Source organism: Akebia trifoliata, unplaced genomic scaffold (genome assembly GCF_017979445.1).
Source record: "Akebia trifoliata isolate Shusen 1 unplaced genomic scaffold, ASM1797944v1 Contig00286, whole genome shotgun sequence".
NCBI lineage: Eukaryota > Viridiplantae > Streptophyta > Magnoliopsida > Ranunculales > Lardizabalaceae > Akebia > Akebia trifoliata.
The window spans coordinates 12726-30703 of record NW_028236934.1 but is presented as its reverse complement, the minus strand read 5'-3'; the positions used below and the strand labels follow the sequence as shown (position 1 = coordinate 30703).

The following is a 17978-nucleotide window of genomic DNA, read 5'->3' as shown; positions in this document are numbered from 1 at the left end:
GAGAATGGATAAAAAAACAGAAAGAAAATCATTATTATTATTATTTTGTATGGATATTTTTGTTTATAAAAAAAAAAAAAAAATACATTTTAAAAGGGTAAAATAATCTTTTACAAAAAAAATTAATTAATTAATTTGTTAACCGTTGACGTCAAGTAGATGGAATCGGGGTAAATCGGGGTAAGTGAGTCCGTTAGATAAGGGTGAAAGAGTAATTTACCTTAAAAATATATACACCTCATCCGTATACGTGTCAAGAACCCATGCACCCACACCGAAGAGATAGTACAGTGCAGCTCCAGAGAACATTTTACCTACCAAGATTGCATGACAAATACACAAACACACTAGAGAGAGAGAGACAGAGAGAGAAACGCTGTTGAAGAAGTCAACAATGGCATGGTATACGGCAAGATCCTTCTCTACATCGCCAGTCAAGCTGGGCACACTGCGGACTCGAGCTCCTCTCGCTGTAGGCATCGGTTGTGTTTCGTTTGCCGGCTTGGGCCTCTGGTACTCTTCTTCTTCTTCTCGATCGAAGCCCTTTGCTTCCTTGAGCGTTTCTTCTGATACCAGTAAGTTTCTCTCCCCATTTTTTTATAGATAAAGTTTCAATCTTTTTTTTATTTATTTTCTGATAATTTTAGCTCAAAAACTATATCTCCATCGATTGATACAAAATGGGTTTTAAAATTTAGGGAGAAAGTCTACCTGGGTATTAGTTTCCAATATCATCTGAGACCTTCGAGAAGCCTAATTCGTAATGTGGGTGATCATTTTCGTTCTGGGTTTTAGGTAAAAAGGAGGCTGTTCAAACAGAAAAGGCTCCCGCGGCATTGGGACCGTATTCTCAGGCCATCAAAGCCAATAACCTTGTATTTGTGTCGGGTGTTCTGGGTCTAGTCCCTGAGGTTTGTCTCGTCTATTTGTCGATTAATGTTTTTGTTGATATATATATATATATCTCTATCTTTGGAATTGTTCCTTCGCATTGTGTCAATAAGCTGTTAATGTTATATTTGTTAACTCAAATGTAGACTGGGAAGTTCCTCTCAGATGGCGTCGAGGAGCAAACAGAGCAGGTATATATAAAATATGACCCAATTGCTTTTTGTTAGATAAAAAGAATTATCCATTAATGTTTAAGATCATTAACCTTGTGGACGACCACCCGTGGATTGGTTTGGCTAGATTGACTTTATTTTTGAATAAATTTAGATAAATGGTGTTTGATATGACTTTCATAACAGTTTATTCCTGTTGAGTTTAGTTCCGCATTGGACAATCATTGCCTTGTCTCTATCCTTAAAAGCTTCTGGGCCTCTCACTCATTGCCAATTGGTTTTGAGTTGGACCCCCAAATTTATAATTGTATCAGAGAGGGCCTTTCTCTCCTCCATGTCACCCAATTCATATCTCCACGTGCTTTGGCCCACACTTGCGCGGGAGGGGGGGGGTGGTTGAGTTTAGTCCCACATTGGACACTATCATTGCCTTGTCTTACTCCTTATAAGCTCCTGGGCCTCTCCACTCATTGCCAATTGGTTTCAAGTTGGACCCTCAAATTTATCAATTCCCCTATTTGTATTGTTATTTTTTCACATTATATTTACGATTTTTTTTTTTCCTTTCTTTCCACTTTTTAACTTGAGCCATATGTGTTGAGTATTAGCTGGTTAAATCTTCTCCAAGACGTTTGGATCAAAATTCATTGAGCCAATTATGTTAAGAACCCATCTTTATTACATCTAGTATGAAAGTTTCTTCCCCCTTTTGATGGAAACCCCTTTCTTGATCTACCTTTATGGATCCAATTTATTTTTGGTTGAACGATAGAAAAGACCTCACTCTATAGTCTTCTATAAAAATCTTAAGAATATTCATCACATCATTAAAGCCTTATGATGTAAGAGAACATATGTGTACTCTTTTTTATGACACCTTCACCACACCCTACTGGTTAAATTGCCAAAAGAAGTGGGCACAAAACATAAGATAGGAAGAGAAATTTTAATGGGTGTCCAAGCTGGTTTAGTTAGTGTCCATTTCCTTGCATTAGTTAGTTTTTTTTTTACTTAAGAAACTCAGCTTTAATATAACTTAAATTAGTAAGTAGAATCTTGGTTTCATTAATGTGAAAGTAGATACTGACTTACTTGGATTTGGACAAAGTGGAATGGGGGAACATGATTCATTTAGCCAACCCCAAATTGTTGTTTTTATTTGGTAAGAAGTAATTATAATTAAAATTTTTTTTTCTTTCTTTCTTTCCACTTTTTAACTTAAGCCATGTGTGTTGAGTATTAGCTGGTTAAATCTTCTCCAAGACGTTTGGATCAAAATTCATTGAGCCAATTATGTTAAGAACCCATCTTTATTACATCTAGAATGAAAGTTTCTTCCCCCTTTGACGGAAACCCCTCTCTTGATCTACCTTTATAGATCCAATTTATTTTTGGTCGAACGATAGAAAAGACCTCACTCTATAGTCTTCTATAAAAATCTTAAGAATATTCATCACATAATTAAAGCCTTATGATGTAAGAGCACATATATGTACTAATTTTTATGACACCTTCACCACACCCTACCGGTTAAATTGCCAAAAGAGTGGGCACAAAACATAGATAGGAAGAGAAATTTTAATGGGTATCCAAGCTGGTTTAGTTAGTGTCCATTTCCTTGCTTTAGCTAGGTTTTTGTGACTTTAGAAATTCAGCTTTGAGTACAGGGCTCGGCATTCTTCAGTCCTTGTTAATTCCCTTCAATCCTGTGATCTTGTCCGAGAGGTGGAAGGCAGGAAGGAGAACAGGATAGATGGCAATCAGTTAGCTCTGAAACCATTATTCTCGACTCAGAAATCTTTGGAGGTGGAAGCTGCTAATCGAACAGAGGTGCATAGTGATGGAAATTGGGCAGACAGAGACATGGGGGAGCTGATCAAAGAATCTCAGGAGGAAGGGATGATTAGGACAGAGATGGAGACGGTGGAATGGTTGGTTAGTAATGCTCTGAGAGTGGCAGAAGAGTTTGGGTTAGTTCCAGAGATAGAGGATAATGAGTCTTCCTTGATTTTGAGGGTGGCTATCGGGGATCGACGAGATAAAACCAGTTTGGAAGAGGAACTCAAAAGCATCAATCAAGCGTATGGAATTGAAGAGAAGTTGGAGCAGTTAGCATATGAGAACAATCAGGAAATCAGAAGTTATAGGGATGGTGAAAATAATGAGTTGGTGGTGGTTGCCCCTTTGGAGATGACAAGGACTTTAAGTAAACCAAGAGTGGATAAGGCTTTGGTTGATTTGGAGAAGAGATAGGTTGGTGAGATTAGTATTGGGTCGTTTTTAGGTGTCCAATGTCGATTAAGATTTTGTCTTGGAATGTCAGGGGGTTGGGAGATAGGAGAAAAAGGGCGGCAGTGAAAGCTTTTATCCGTAGTAAAAATCCTCTCATTGTCACGCTACAGGAATCGAAATTAGCAAGTTGTGATGGCAAATTTGTTAAGGAAATTTGGGGGAGAAACATTGATTGGATAGCCCTCCCAGCCATAGGTTCAGCTGGGGGGATTCTTATGATGTGGAATAAAGAGTGGATCCAAGTGACAGACAACTTAGTAGGGGCCTTCTCGATCTCTATCATGTGCAAGAAGAGGGATGAAGATTTTCAGTGGGTGTTTTTCGGGATTTATGGCCCAACCATTAATAGGGAAAGAACACAATTTTGGGAGGAACTCGAAGACGTTGCGGGATACTGGGATAAGCCTTGGGTTTTGGGTGGGGACTTTAATATCATCAGATTTACTCATGAGAAGAATAGGGGATCGAACATATCTAAGGGAATGAGAAATTTTAATGAGTTCATAGGTAGACACGCCTTAATGGATTTTCCTCTTCTGGGTAGACGATTCACGTGGTCTAACAACCAAGATAACTCGAGGATGTCTAGATTAGACAGGTTTTTGGTGGATGGTGCTTGGGATGATAAGTTTCATAATGTTATTCAATCGGCTAGTCCTAGCCCTGTCTCGGACCATACGCCTATCTTTCTAGAAGCAGGTTACCCTAGACAACATCCTCTTCCCTTCAGATTTGAAAACATGTGGCTGGTGCAACCTAACTTCTTAGAGCTTGTTAGAAACTGGTGGAATGAGTGCCCATCTATAGGCAATCCGGGTTGCGTGTTTAAGAAGAAGCTCAAATTCCTAAAAGACAAGTTAAAGATATGGAATAAAGAGGTCCTGGGAAGAATTGAAATGAAAAAAAGAGAGATCTTGATAGATATAGAATCCTTGGACAAAAAGGAAGAAGATAGGAATTTGAGCATGGATGAAAGAAGCAAAAGGATGGAGTTGAAATCGGACTTCCAACAAGTGGCGCTGATGGAGGAGATTAGTTGGAAACAAAAGTCAAGGGTCAAATGGTTGAAAGAAGGGGATAACAATACAAAATTTTTTCACAAAGTCGCCAATTTCCATAGAAGAAGTAATCAGATTGATAAAATCTACATTGATGATATCTTGGTGATAGGAGAAGGGGAAATTAGGGAAGGGGTGGTGAGATTTTATAAAGATTTGTATGAGGAGAAGGAACCCTTAAGACCGCGTCCGGATAATATGGATTTCAAGTGCTTGAATCAGGAGGATAGGATGTGGTTGGAAAGACAAATAGGGGAGGAGGAAGTTAGATCAGTTCTTTTCTCGATGAGTGGGGATAAGGCGCCGGGGCCGGATGGTTTCAACATGGAGTTCTTCAAACATTGTTGGGACATTATTTCGAAAGACTTCATGGAGGTCATCAAGGAATTGCAAGATAAGAAGTGCCTGGATTATAGTTTTAATAGCACCTTTGTGGCTCTGATTCCCAAGAAAATCGGGGCGGACAAACTAGGAGATTTCAGACCCATTAGCTTGGTTAGTTCGGTTTATAAGATTATATCCAAAGTGCTTGCGTCTAGGTTGAAAACGGTTCTCCCAAGTCTTATAGGAGAGGAACAAGGGGCTTTCATTAGGGGAAGACAGATTCTAGATGGTGTGTTGATGGCAAATGAATGTCTTGATTCTAGGTTTAAGAACAAGAAATAGGGGATGATAGGGAAAATTGACCTACAAAAGGCTTACGATCATGTAAGTTGGGATTTCTTAGAGTACATGATGGGGAGGATGGGTTTTGGTGAGGTGTGGATTAGTTGGATTATGAAATGTGTTACAACGGTGTCGTACTCAATTCTTATTAATGGGAGTCCAGCTGGTTTCTTCAGGGGGTCGAGAGGTTTGAGGCAAGGGGATCCACTATCCCCTTTTTTGTTTCTTATTATAGCTGAAGCCTTGGGCAGATTGTTTAGAAGAGCGGTTGAGCTAGGTAAGCTCTCGGGTTTTAGAGTGAACGACGGGCCTATGATTTCACATTTACAATTCGCAGACGATACACTAGTTTTCTTGGACCACTCGAGGGACCAGGTAAGGGTGCTCCGTGTATTATTGTGCTGTTTTGAGGCTATGTCTAGTCTACATATTAATCTGCAGAAGAGTAAGTTGTTCGGGGTAGGAGAGGTGAATGATATACACTTGATGGCTACAATTTTGGGGTGTGGGTATGATTCATTGCCCACATCCTATTTGGGCTTACCATTGGGAGCTCCCTACAATAGTGCCAAAATTTGGGATGGTATGATAGAGAGATTGGAGAAAAGGTTAAGTACGTGGAAGGCCAATTATCTGTCAAAAGGAGGGAAATTAACCTTAATAAAAAACACATTAACGAGTATCCCGGTTTATTTTCTCTCGCTGTTTACGCTCCCAAGGTCTGTCGAAATGAGATTGGAGAGGCTCATGAGGAATTTCTTATGGAATGATAAGAACGGAAAGAAGAAGTATCATTTGGTTAAATGGAAAGTGATTTGTAAGCCTAAGAAGAATGGGGGGTTGGGCATAAGGGGGCTTAGATTAGCTAATAGAGCACTCCTAGGCAAATGGCTTTGGAGGTTTGGTGAGGAGAGGGGCAGTCTGTGGAGGAGGATTATTAAGGCTAAGTACGGAGAGAAGAGGCTAGGCTGGTATAGTGGAGAGGCTAAATATGCATATGGGTGTAGTGTTTGGAAATGTGTGCTTAAAGTGAGAGAGGATTTTGAGAAAGGGATTAGGTACAAAGCGGGTTTAGGGGACAAAATCAGATTTTGGGAAGATAGATGGTGCGACTCGGTGCCTCTTGCTACTCAATTCCCATCTTTGTATGCCTGTTCTATAAAGAAGAATTGCTCAATTCAGCAATGTTTGATTCGTAGTGAGTCCAGTCCTACTTGGGATTTTGGGTTTAGGAGAAATTTTAATGATTGGGAGCTAACCGAGGTGGCATCTATTCTTGATCTCTTGAATACATTCCATCTTAACGATAGTGAACAGGATAAGTGGGAATGGATAAGGGCAAAGGATAAGAGATTTTCTGTCAGATCTTTCCATAAGTGGCTCAATCCTTTTGTTGCGTGTTCTCTTTCGGGATCCATCATTTGGTCCAAGTCAGTTCCCTCTAAAATTTCCTTCTTTCTTTGGTTAGCGTCCCGTGGTAGGATTCTTACGTTAGACAATTTGATTGTTCGGGGTTGGATCACTCCTAATTGTTGTCCCCTTTGTTTGAGGGAAGGAGAGTCGGTTGATCACATTTTAATTCATTGTCCATTTTCTTACAATATTTGGTCAACTTTCCTTGGACTTTTCCATATTAATTGGGTATTCCCTCAGAAGTTCTCCTCATTGTTAGTAGAATGGACTAGTATTGCTTTTCTTTCCAAAAAACGGTTCTTGTGGGATTTGCTTCCGGCGGCAATTGCTTGGGGGATTTGGAATGAGAGAAATAACAGGGTGTTCAACAATAAGACTACTAGTACGCATGCAAGCTTTTTGGAGATCTTAGGTCTTTTATATCTTTGGTCCAAGCAGAACATAGAATTCTTGGAATTACTTTTGATGATTTTGTATTTAGATGGAACTCTTTTTGTAATCATTGATGTTGTAGTTTTCTTTTCGGTTCTTTTTCGAGGCTTTCTCGGCCTCCTTGTATCTTTTTTTCAGATTCAATATATTATACTTATAAAAAAAAAGCTTTAATATAACTTAAATTAGTAAGTAGAATCTTGTTTTCATTAATGTTAAAGCAGATACTGACTTACTTGGCTTGGACAAAGTGGAATGGGGGAACATGATTCGTTTAGCCAACCCCAAATTGTTGTTTTTATTTGGTAAGAAGTAATTATACTTGTTTGTGAAAAATTTTCCCTTTGATAAAGTAGGAATTATAGGTGAGACACCCCTAGCATTTTGATGGTGAGACTTCATCAACCTTTGTGTGATGGGACTCCATACAAGCATGTCTACCTATTTTGCTTATTTTTGTCTACAAAATCCAATCATTAAAAATCCTAAAAGCCAAATTCATACAACTCAATCCTTAGACAGCCCCATAATTTCAATTCTATAACCCCACCTTGTTGAAAATCGTTCTGTTATAAACCCTAATCCCAGACCCTATTTCAGTTTATAAATCCTTAAAATCCAACACCCCAAGCCCTCTTAATCAGCCCACTTCGGTCCACTGCAATTAAAACTCTAGTTTGTTCTACATCATTGAGGCTTGGACGCTGGGGTCTTTTCAACCAAGACCTTTGTTATTTCCTCTTTGTAGGGCAATTTACAAGGGTATGAATGGAAGGTTTTTGGAAGACAAGGAATGAAATATAGAGGAGATCGTGTTGAATATAAATCCCAGTTATATTGTTGAACATCAATTCGGGTTCTGGGGTCTACATTTTGATGTATATGTTTAGATCAGTGTAATTAGTATCATCATTTCTATCTCTTTTTACACATATAAATGGAAGTAATTAGATTCAGGTTTTCTGAAGGAACCTTCTTACTACTTTAGCATATTATCGAAGTATATAATATAGACTATATTTGTGATCATGGTTTTAAAACTCATTTTGATGCCTCATCTCGTCTGTGAACGAGACTGAGTCATCTTGGACGAGTTTTCCAATACATTTGAGATGTCTTGTTCAACAATGAGAAAAAATGAACGTGGGTTTCAAATCTCATCCAATACATTGACTTGTCTATCTGTCTCGTTGCTGGGTGATATCGAGACGACTCAGGCGATACGTCTCGGTCTCGGACGAGTTTTGAAACCATGTTTGTGATATAAAGTGAGGTTGTTTCGGAGAGTTAATTGAAACTTGTAGCTTTCTTGGTTTGTCACTTGGTTGTGAAGATCAAATCCTTATTTTGAGGTTAAGGACTGTCGTTTGTCGTTTGAGCTTTGTTCATATGAAGTTTGTGGTCTGATTCAGGTTTATTCATTTTATTGTTTGTTCAGATCTCAATCTCTCTTGATTAGAAAGTTATTCATCAACGCCCCCCCCCCCCCCCCCCCCCCCCTCCCCTCGCCCACATGCATGTTTGCTTAATCAACAAAAGTTCAAAGCAAAATATTTTAGGTTTTTCATTATAAATAAAAGAATTAGAGAAGAAAGAACCAATATGGATGTAATTACAGAAGAAGGAAGATAAACACTTATTATTATTATTATTATTTTTTTGGTATAACTCACATCCTCAAAGTTGCATGGAAAACATATCAACCAACTGAGCTATGGATCTCAACCCTTGTTCACCCTTTCTCTTTAATAAAATGTCATTAAACCTTTTCCATGCAACTTCTTGAGTAGGGTACAACCGTCCCCCCCTCCCCCTTTTTTTTTTCAATATATTATACCTTTGCAAAAAAAAAATGTCATTAAAAGCTATTGATTGACGTGCATTTGAAAGAGATCCAATGGTCGGAGGTTGCTTAAGAACTTCTTGAAAATTATGGTTATTTAACTAATTAACTAGTTCAACTTTAAATCCACATTTTCTCTGCACATGCCATTGATATTTGTACCCTACTCACTGATCCAGAAAAAAAAAAAGGTTATATTCTCCTCTGCCTCTCGGTGCTGATGTCAACCGCAAATAGATTACTCACTGACAAATTGTTGGGTACAAATATTTGCAGGTTCTTAAGAATATGGGAGAAATACTGAAAGCTAGTGGTGCCAGCTATTCTTCAGTTGTTAAGACAACAATTATGTATAAACTCACTTTCTTGTTTCATAGTTTTGGTTCTTTAATTTGACATTCGAGAAGGAAAAAACTGAGGAGTTTCTTATGACTGTTTCTTCTACAGGTTGGCCGACTTGAAGGACTTCAAGAAAGTGAATGAGATTTATGCCAAATGTGAGTCTCTACTTAAGTAAACTTGGATGTTCTTATTGCATAGATGTTAAATATACCCGCATAATGATAGGACAGTTGGATTAGTCCTTCAGATTTCGATGCCCTGGATCCCACAATCCATTGTGTTTGAATTGTGTTGTTCAAGGCTGAAGATGTACTGCCTATGGACACAATTTTGGACATCTTGGTTTGAGACGCCCACAATTGGAGCTTATCAAAGAGACCATTTGCTTTACTTGCTTGAACTACCAATTCAGGCATGTGAAATGGGTTGAATCTCCCACTATTCAATTATGTGGATGGAGGTTGTAAGAAAATATATGAAGGCGCATCTTGGATGAAGATGTATGCTTCAAATTAGCATTGAAACCTTTTAGGAAAAAATAGGATTCATGTTACAAACCTTATATCTAGGAAAAGGCATAGATGATGACGATGATTACAATACCACCCTGCTTTGTGCCAAAGCACCCTTTCTCTTCATGGGTAGAGAACGGCTACTATGACTGAAGTGGGCGAACCAACTGTCAAACGTGAGTTGGGTGCGCTTGAGAATGGTTGGAATTATTACCAACAGCTTTGGAATTCTGGTTTAAGTGATAATCCCACCCCTACAATTCCTCATGTAGTCACTCCGCATCGGAAGTAACAAAAACCAATTAGAAGTATATATATCTTAGGTTTGTACATGAACATGATTCATTTAGCAAGTCGATGACTATACTTAGATTTTATGTTACAGACTTTCCATCTCCAGCTCCGGCACGTGCAACATACCAGGTTGCAGCATTACCCCTGGATGCCAAGGTCGAAATTGAATGCATTGCAGCACTCAACTGAATTATCGAAAACTCACTTTGTGCTGAAGTTTGCATTTGGTTTTATTTTCATCGGATTATGATTTTGGTTTAACCCACAAAAGAGTATCTATCAATCTTGGACTACCCTAATGAACTTTGTTTCTAATTGGATGATTAAAAACTAAAATGGAGGTTACTCTCGAGAATTCTATGGGTTTCTATTTAGTATGAGATTGTATTATTATCAAGATCATATTTCAGAAGCAATTTGTATATAGCATGATTTCAAATCTCGTCCGAGGACAAGATGACTCAGATGATATTTTGAAAATCTCAAGTTGATTCAATTGGGATTTTGCATTTTTTGATTAAAATAATTTTTTATTTATTTTATAATTTAAATATTTATTATCTAAATAAAATATAATTTTATGATTAAGCATCTTCTAGTCAACACCATTCTCTAAAAGAATTTATAATTATTTTTATACGAGTATATATGAATAAATAATTGTAAACCGAGTTGAATTGTTTGTCTCAGCCTAACAAAAATTACTGAAATGTTTGGATTCAATAATCTCTTGTCAAAATCTTTGATTTTCTCGTATTCGATCTCCCCTATAGGCAATCTTAAGATTATATAAGAACAAGAATTTTAGGGGTGAATGTAACGACAAGGTGGTGTTGTGAACGATATGAATTCTTCTCATCATTTATTAGTAAATGCCGTACGTGTATTACCTCGAGATCACTATCAAGAGACTGGTCAATCAGAAGCCTCAAGTGGATTTTAGTCATCGTGAATTCCCAAGGAAAAGAGAGATGAAACACTGGATAAAGAAAGAAAACTTCTTAAATAAGAGAACTGAACTTGTATACAGAAGGTGATTTTGCTTAATTCTTTATTTAATTTTGATACTTAAAGGCCTGGTATCCTTGCAAATCATTGTAAAATAGTGTAAATACAATTTTTTGTTATGTTTTACTATTTCTAGGTGCTAGTTTGAAACACCAAAATCCGAGTCCCAATATAAATTATCATAAAATCTCGGAAAAAGATACGAAAATATACAATTATTTGTAGTCAAAATGTTAATTATCCTAAATCTGAAAAAAAAAAAAAAATGGTGAGTGGTCAAGAAGATATTAATAAATTATAAACAAAAAAATCATAATATTTAGCTAATAAAATTAATTTATTTAAGTAAAAAAATATAAAAATGGTAAAAGTTACATAAATTTGGGAAAAATTAGTGGATGGACAAGAAAATGTGTAAAACTTATTACCCAAAACTAAGAATATTATTTATTAAAATTAAAGTTTTAATTAAAACGATTCTAAATCTTAACAAAATTAGTGAGCTACCAAGAAAATGTGTAAAAAAATTTAAGCATTAAAATTTGTATACTTAAGTATTAAGTAGTGGGCCACATCCTTATATGCAATGGGTATAGGTCCCACCCTTTTATGAAATATATGTCCAGTTGTACTGGAGTAACCTCAGGATTGGACCTCATATCGAACATCTTGACATGAAAGTGGATAGGAATCATAGATACTTTTTCATTCGTATCTCGATGAAAAGCAACTATGATTTGTATGCACTTTCATGTCAGGGTCAAGGTGTGCAATGCAAGGTACAAGTACAATCTTGCGGTGACTTCAACATTAGTCATGTGTAGGGGTGTCAATGGGTTGGTTCCGGTTCAATTCCTTAGGAACTTAGAACCATAACCATTATATTAGTTCAGTTCCGATTCCAAAATAAATGGAATCGGAATCGGAATCGGAACTACCAAAAATCAAGGGTACTCATCAGTTTTGGTTCTCAAGAATCGAATGAGAAAAAAAGTATTTCAAATCAATATAATAAAAAATTTCCTAAAAAAATTAACATATTATCAACAAAATTATTAACTTAATATAATTTGTTATACTAAAGATATAAATTAATGATTTTTTTTCAAAAGTAAAAAAATTATCTTTGTTAAAAGTAATAAATTTTTAGAAGAATAACTCATTTTAAGCTTCAATGGATAATTTATACGAAAAATTGAAGAATTATATATAATATGCATTTATTTTAAAATTAAAAAAACCTTAAATCATAGTATGGAAATAAATGACAAAATAAATCAGTTCCGGGTACCCGTGGGTACCCATTGGATAGAATCAAACGGCTCCCGTTCTAGTTTCTATTGTTCGATTCCATTTTAAACCCGGCTTTAATTGATTTCAATAAAAAGGGATCTGGAATTAGAGTTTTTGATTCCGATTCTGATTCCATTTTGGTTAAATGGATACCCATTGACACCCCTAGTCATATATGTTTTATCAAGTGTTTTGCATTGTTCAACATGTTAAAAGTGAGTGCTTCTCTCAAACTCACTAAAAGTTCATTTTTGATAAATTCATGTGTATTTCATTTCTAACAATTCACATGTACTCATTTGTTTGCATATTATTTATGCGGACCACACAATACTTCCTTTTTCATCTAATTTTTATGAAAGTCTCATCTATAATTTATCTATTTCATTTTTTTTTTCCTAGTAATTATATAATTCATTTCTTTACTGAAAGAAAGCTGATAGAGTTCAGTAAGAACAAAAATTCTAATATGTAATAAGATATTGAAGGAAACTAAAATATTGCTACTATAAGGCTTGAATTGCATTAAAACAAAGATAATATATATATTTTGCTTTAATAATAAAATAACATACTTTGGGACATAGTCGTGCACCGAAACATAGATGCTTATAGGGTTCTATAGATGTATCACAATGTCTTAAACAATGTCAATTTCAATGTTACTCCAACATTTTCCGACAACAAAAAAAGAAAAGTGAGAGAGAAACAATATGCTTATGGATTAGAAGCATGAATTCTAACAAAATTAAATTATTCTATCTTTAGGTTGGGGAATATTTCTATCTTGTGTACTAACACTATTATCTATAGTGGAGACTTTGTATCAGTTTTAATATTGAATTCAATGCTGTATATAGGTGAAATGAGATGTAAGAAGAGTTTAATAGGGATACTTGATGGAGAAACATTGAACTGGAAAGTGTGCAAAACCTACATGTTGAAAAAAAAAACTGTTTTTATTATTTATTATTAATTTAAATAAAAATGTTTTCAAAAAACTTTGAATTTAAAAAAATAATAATAATAAAATAATTTTTTTATTAAAATATTAAGAATCCTTCACTTATTCCAATAAAATAGAAAAATATTAAGTAAGGAAAAAGAATAATGGAAGTTGTCTTTTGATTTGAAGTGACAGTGTATTCAAAGTATAAGAATTTGAGTGATAAAGTGTTGAATTCATATTCTTTTATCTACGGTAAACACACCACACACAATTCCAAATACATTATGCCCCTATGCTTTATCCTAGTCTTTGTAAGTACTTTAGAGAATTTGTCATAATTTTTATAAGAAACAGTCATATTCTCACACATATAAGTGAGTCTATGAGGACTATTCTTGCAACTATGCACCTTATTCAATAAATGATTTATAATCTTTATTAAGATATATATATATATATATATATATAATATATATATATATATATATATATTTTTTTTTTTTTTTTATTATAAAAAAACTCAACTTTAAATTCATTACAAGATCGATCTTATGCACTTATATTATAGAACAGGTTAATTTTTTTTTTTTTTCAAATTTGAGAGTGCATATTTAATAACTACGACAATTGAAATGATGTAAATGAAATACTCCAAGTGTAGGGTTGTAACGAAAGAATAAAATGTCAGGAGTCCAAGGTCGATCCACGGGGATTATGTAAAAATTGAACCAAAACATATGTGAGGTGAAAGAAGATTGACTTAACATAAGCAAAGATGATTTTCCACACTTTCGAATGAAAAAAAAATTAAAATATTTAAAATGCTCAAGTATTAGGATCCACTCAAAAATTACAATTTTATTCCATTCAATTTTTTTCTCGATTAATTTTGAATAAAAATGATGATATAATAATTAAACTAAAATTTTTATTTTAAATATGTGGAAAAATCAAGGATTGTCACATGTAACACATTCACATACTACAAGGATTCTCTAAGCAATTAGTGTAACATTCTTTCATAATGAATTAATAAAATTTATTAAGCATTCATGTGATAATTATACACAAAAACTCAAAAAGAATTTACAGATGTTAAATAAAATCAATTAATTAACTCATCTTTGATCAATTCAAAAATATAAAATCTCAATCCACCATTGTTAATCGAAAATAAAGTTACAATTTTTAAATTTCACCTGTAGTCCTGGTTATGATTTTAGCTAACAATTTTCATAGACGAGTCCATCAAAATTATTAAATAAAAAATTTAGAAAAACAAATTAAAAAGAAGAATATAGAGAGGAAAGATTGAAAAGGAAAAAGAAAAACAATGAGAGATCTAGAGAAAATAAATAATGGTGGGATAATAGAAAAAATATAAACAAATAATAAAATAGATTAAGAGATATATAGAAGGTGAGAGAATTTAATATGTGAAGGAGGGAGAGAGAGAGAGAGAGAGGGAAATATAAATTAAAAAAAAATATGGGAGAAAAGTATTTGATATTTTAAAATAAGACAAAGAATAATGATTTTCTGACTCTCCTGTGTGGCACACTCAAAATACTCTCCTGACGTGACATGAGCTAGAACCACCGATCTTTACACCTTGGAAAACACAACTGCACACATTTATGGGGATGTATATCCCGAGATATAAAATCTATGATTCTAGCACATGCCACATCAGGTGAGTATTTTGAGTATGCCATGCGGGGAGTCCGATTACCACGACTCTAAGACAAAATTGAAAGGAAGAGACTTTGTGAGGTTTGTAAGAACATGTGTAGAGATTTTTACTTTTTGGGAAAAAAAAATATTTAGCCTTTCCTTTAAATTGTCTCACAATTGTTTTTCCATCCTTTTGCATGTTTTCTTGATCAAATATCTATCTTTAGCATTTTCTCCCATTTTGCACCTCCAACACTTACAAAATGAAAATTCAATTAATTAGCCAATATTAATTAAATTAACATCAATTAATTATTATAAATTAGGGATACCTATCATCAATTTGTGCATTTATCAATAACCAATCAACTTGTAACTTGTTTTTCTCTTCGAACCTTGTTCTTGGGATCTTCAATCCTTAAGTAGGGTTTCCATCATAGTTGAATCATTTATCTATGGGCTTCAAACATCCCTTTGGATGTATTCTAAACTTTTACTTGCTAAAGTTTTTGTTAAACGGTCTGTGGGATTATCTCCAGATCTTCTAAAATACACGTTTATGGTTCCATTTATTAGCAACTCTCTCACAGTATTGTGTTTATGACCGATTTATTGTGATTTACCGTTGAGTTGGACAATAAAAATGTTGAACTTGACAATAAATAAAAAGTGCAAGCTTGACAATAAAAAGTGGTGAGCTCGACATTGTATAAATTTTTTTTAATCTCAACTTTGTTCATCACATTTTTTGTTATAAATCGTCGAAATATATCAAAAAAATATATCTAAATGTTCAAAGTTAGAAGTATATCATTTCTATTCGTCATGCATGATAAAGAAATCATAAAAAATAATTGGAATCATCATTGGAAAACTTAAGTATACGAAGAAGATGAAAATGAGATAGTTTGGGTATTTTAAAAATATTATAACTTGAGATTAGGTTGAGAGACCATTAAGAAATGAAAATTTTACTAAATGGACTATCAAGCAACTGTGCAAAAATCAATGACTAATTAGAAAGAAATCCTTCTGCCAGGGGCCTTCAAGTAATTTTTCCTTTTTTTTTTTTTTTCCTTTTCTTGCAAGCACCTATAAAAATTTCTTTTACAGATAAGGTTATATTTTCATAAGCATATCATTAAAAATTTTCAATTATAATTTCTGAATAGTATAGTATTAGATGTTGATTGTATATTTTCCTCCACTCTTGGGTGTGTCATACCCCAGTCAAGTCCCTTGGTGACCCTCTTATATTCATTGGTTAATATGGTATCAGAGCACCAGGTTCGTATAGGTCACGGTTTCATTCTTTCCACCCTTATGGGTGACAGGGAGTGTTGAATGTATATTTTCCTCCACTCTTGGGTGTGTCATATCCCAATGAAACCTCATGACCCTCTTATGTTATATTCATTGTTCTCCCCTTCTCCGAAAGATCAGTCTTTTGGAGTAACTGGTTTGTTAACATTTGATATGAATAATAAGGTGTATAGTGCTAGATCATTCATATATTCTCATAAATATTGGATTAAATTAAATCAGTTATAATTAATTAGAGTTTTCTTTTATTTTATATAAATCAAATCAGGTTCTTGTGAGTTGTAACATGGGATCCAATATTGATCAAGAATCAAGACAAATCCATTTTCTACACTGAACAAAACAGTTCAGAAAAAATAAATTGGATATCATTAACGAGAGAAATTGATTGTGATCAATGGTCCTCCAGAATGCTCTCTAGAGTCGGCCTCCATCGTCTTCCAGCCTCTTGGTCGCCCGTTTTAACTTCAATGATCCTCCTACTACTCACCTTCATTGCAACCAATAATTGTTCAATAGAATTGTACTTAGAATCCTTATTGTAACTCAAAATTTGATTCAGTTCTTGTTGGGTCACCATAATTTTAAACCTCACACCACCACCACTTTCAGCTTTATGGGAATCGATTTCCTCGACTAATTTGAACCTTACCACCTTCTTCTTTCCTCCTTTGACCTGCCTCGTAGCCTCAGAAGTCGTCGATGATGTAGGAAGCCGCATTGGATCCATCTCTTCTATTTCTGCTTTTGGTTCCACTTCTGCTTCTGACCCATGTGTCTCCTCATACACACCAATTCTATTAGCTTTCAAGCAATTCCCCATTTTATCTTTGTAAATAGAATTCAAAATGGGCTCAAATATGAAACCAAGAAGTGTTTAGGAGATGAAACTAAGGAGAGAATGAAAGATGGAAGAAGAAGCATCAAAGAAAGCTTTAATATAAAGAGAAGAGTTTCTATGTATTTGATGCTCTTTGGAACAGAAGTTTCTGTGTACTTGTTGCTCTTCGAGTTTAATGATATCTCCTGTCTTCACCTATAAAATATGGAGTCCAATTAAGTTTTGTTGTGACCCCTTTGTATAAAACAGTTATGCTAAGCACCTAGACACCGACACATCGATCCTTGAAGTGCAAAACTTCTCATTTGAATAAAAAAAATCTTGATGTTACCCTCAAAAAAATAAAAAAATAAAAAAAATCTTGTGAAAGATTTTCTGGACCTACAATCTTATAAAGGGATCTTATGGTTGGTCTAAAATTTATAAATATTTACTTTTAATCAATAAGAGATACCCACATAACTCAGTAGATTAATTTCTAATCCAACTCGATGTATTTTGAATACGACTAGATCTGATAAATATGGAATTCAACTCAAAATCAATTGGCAATAAGTAGAGAGGCACATAAACTTATAAGGAGAGAGACAAGACAATGAGTGTTCGATGTGGGATTAAACTCAACGCGCTCTCACACGTGTAGGTTGGACTGGGTAAAGTACGTGGAAATATGAATTGGGTAATGTAAAGGAGAGAAAGACCTGCTCTGATACCATGAAAAATTTAAGAATTCAACTCAAAATCAATTGACAATGAGTGAAGAAGCCCAAGAACTTATAAGAAAAAAGACAAGGCGATGAATGTCTAATGTATGACTAAACTCAATATAATTGATTAGGTGACTAGATGACTTAGTTCATCCAAATCTCGTGGTTGAGTCACCTAGAAATCCAATCTAGATAACTTGACATGATCGAGTTTTGAATTGACTTGGCAAGTTTTAAAACTATTGGTTTATATCTGATGGTTTGATG

General features: G+C 34.6%; 2 protein-coding genes across 2 annotated transcripts; one reads left to right on the top strand and one right to left on the bottom strand.

Annotated features, from left to right (window-relative positions):
* Nucleotides 1-321: 321 nt before the first annotated feature.
* Nucleotides 322-10271, top strand: LOC147381724 (reactive Intermediate Deaminase A, chloroplastic-like). Its single transcript, XM_086430045.1, has 6 exons — nt 322-575; nt 796-911; nt 1038-1082; nt 9045-9118; nt 9216-9265; nt 10008-10271. Exons 1-6 carry the CDS (start codon nt 395-397, stop codon nt 10103-10105), a joined length of 564 nt encoding a protein of 187 aa, XP_086286171.1. The 5' UTR covers nt 322-394; the 3' UTR covers nt 10106-10271.
* A 6286-nt stretch (nt 10272-16557) lies between these two features.
* LOC147381723 (uncharacterized) lies at nt 16558-16986 on the bottom strand. Its single transcript, XM_086430041.1, has one exon. It carries the CDS (start codon nt 16984-16986, stop codon nt 16558-16560), a length of 429 nt encoding a protein of 142 aa, XP_086286167.1.
* Between the last annotated feature and the right edge of the window lie 992 nt (nt 16987-17978).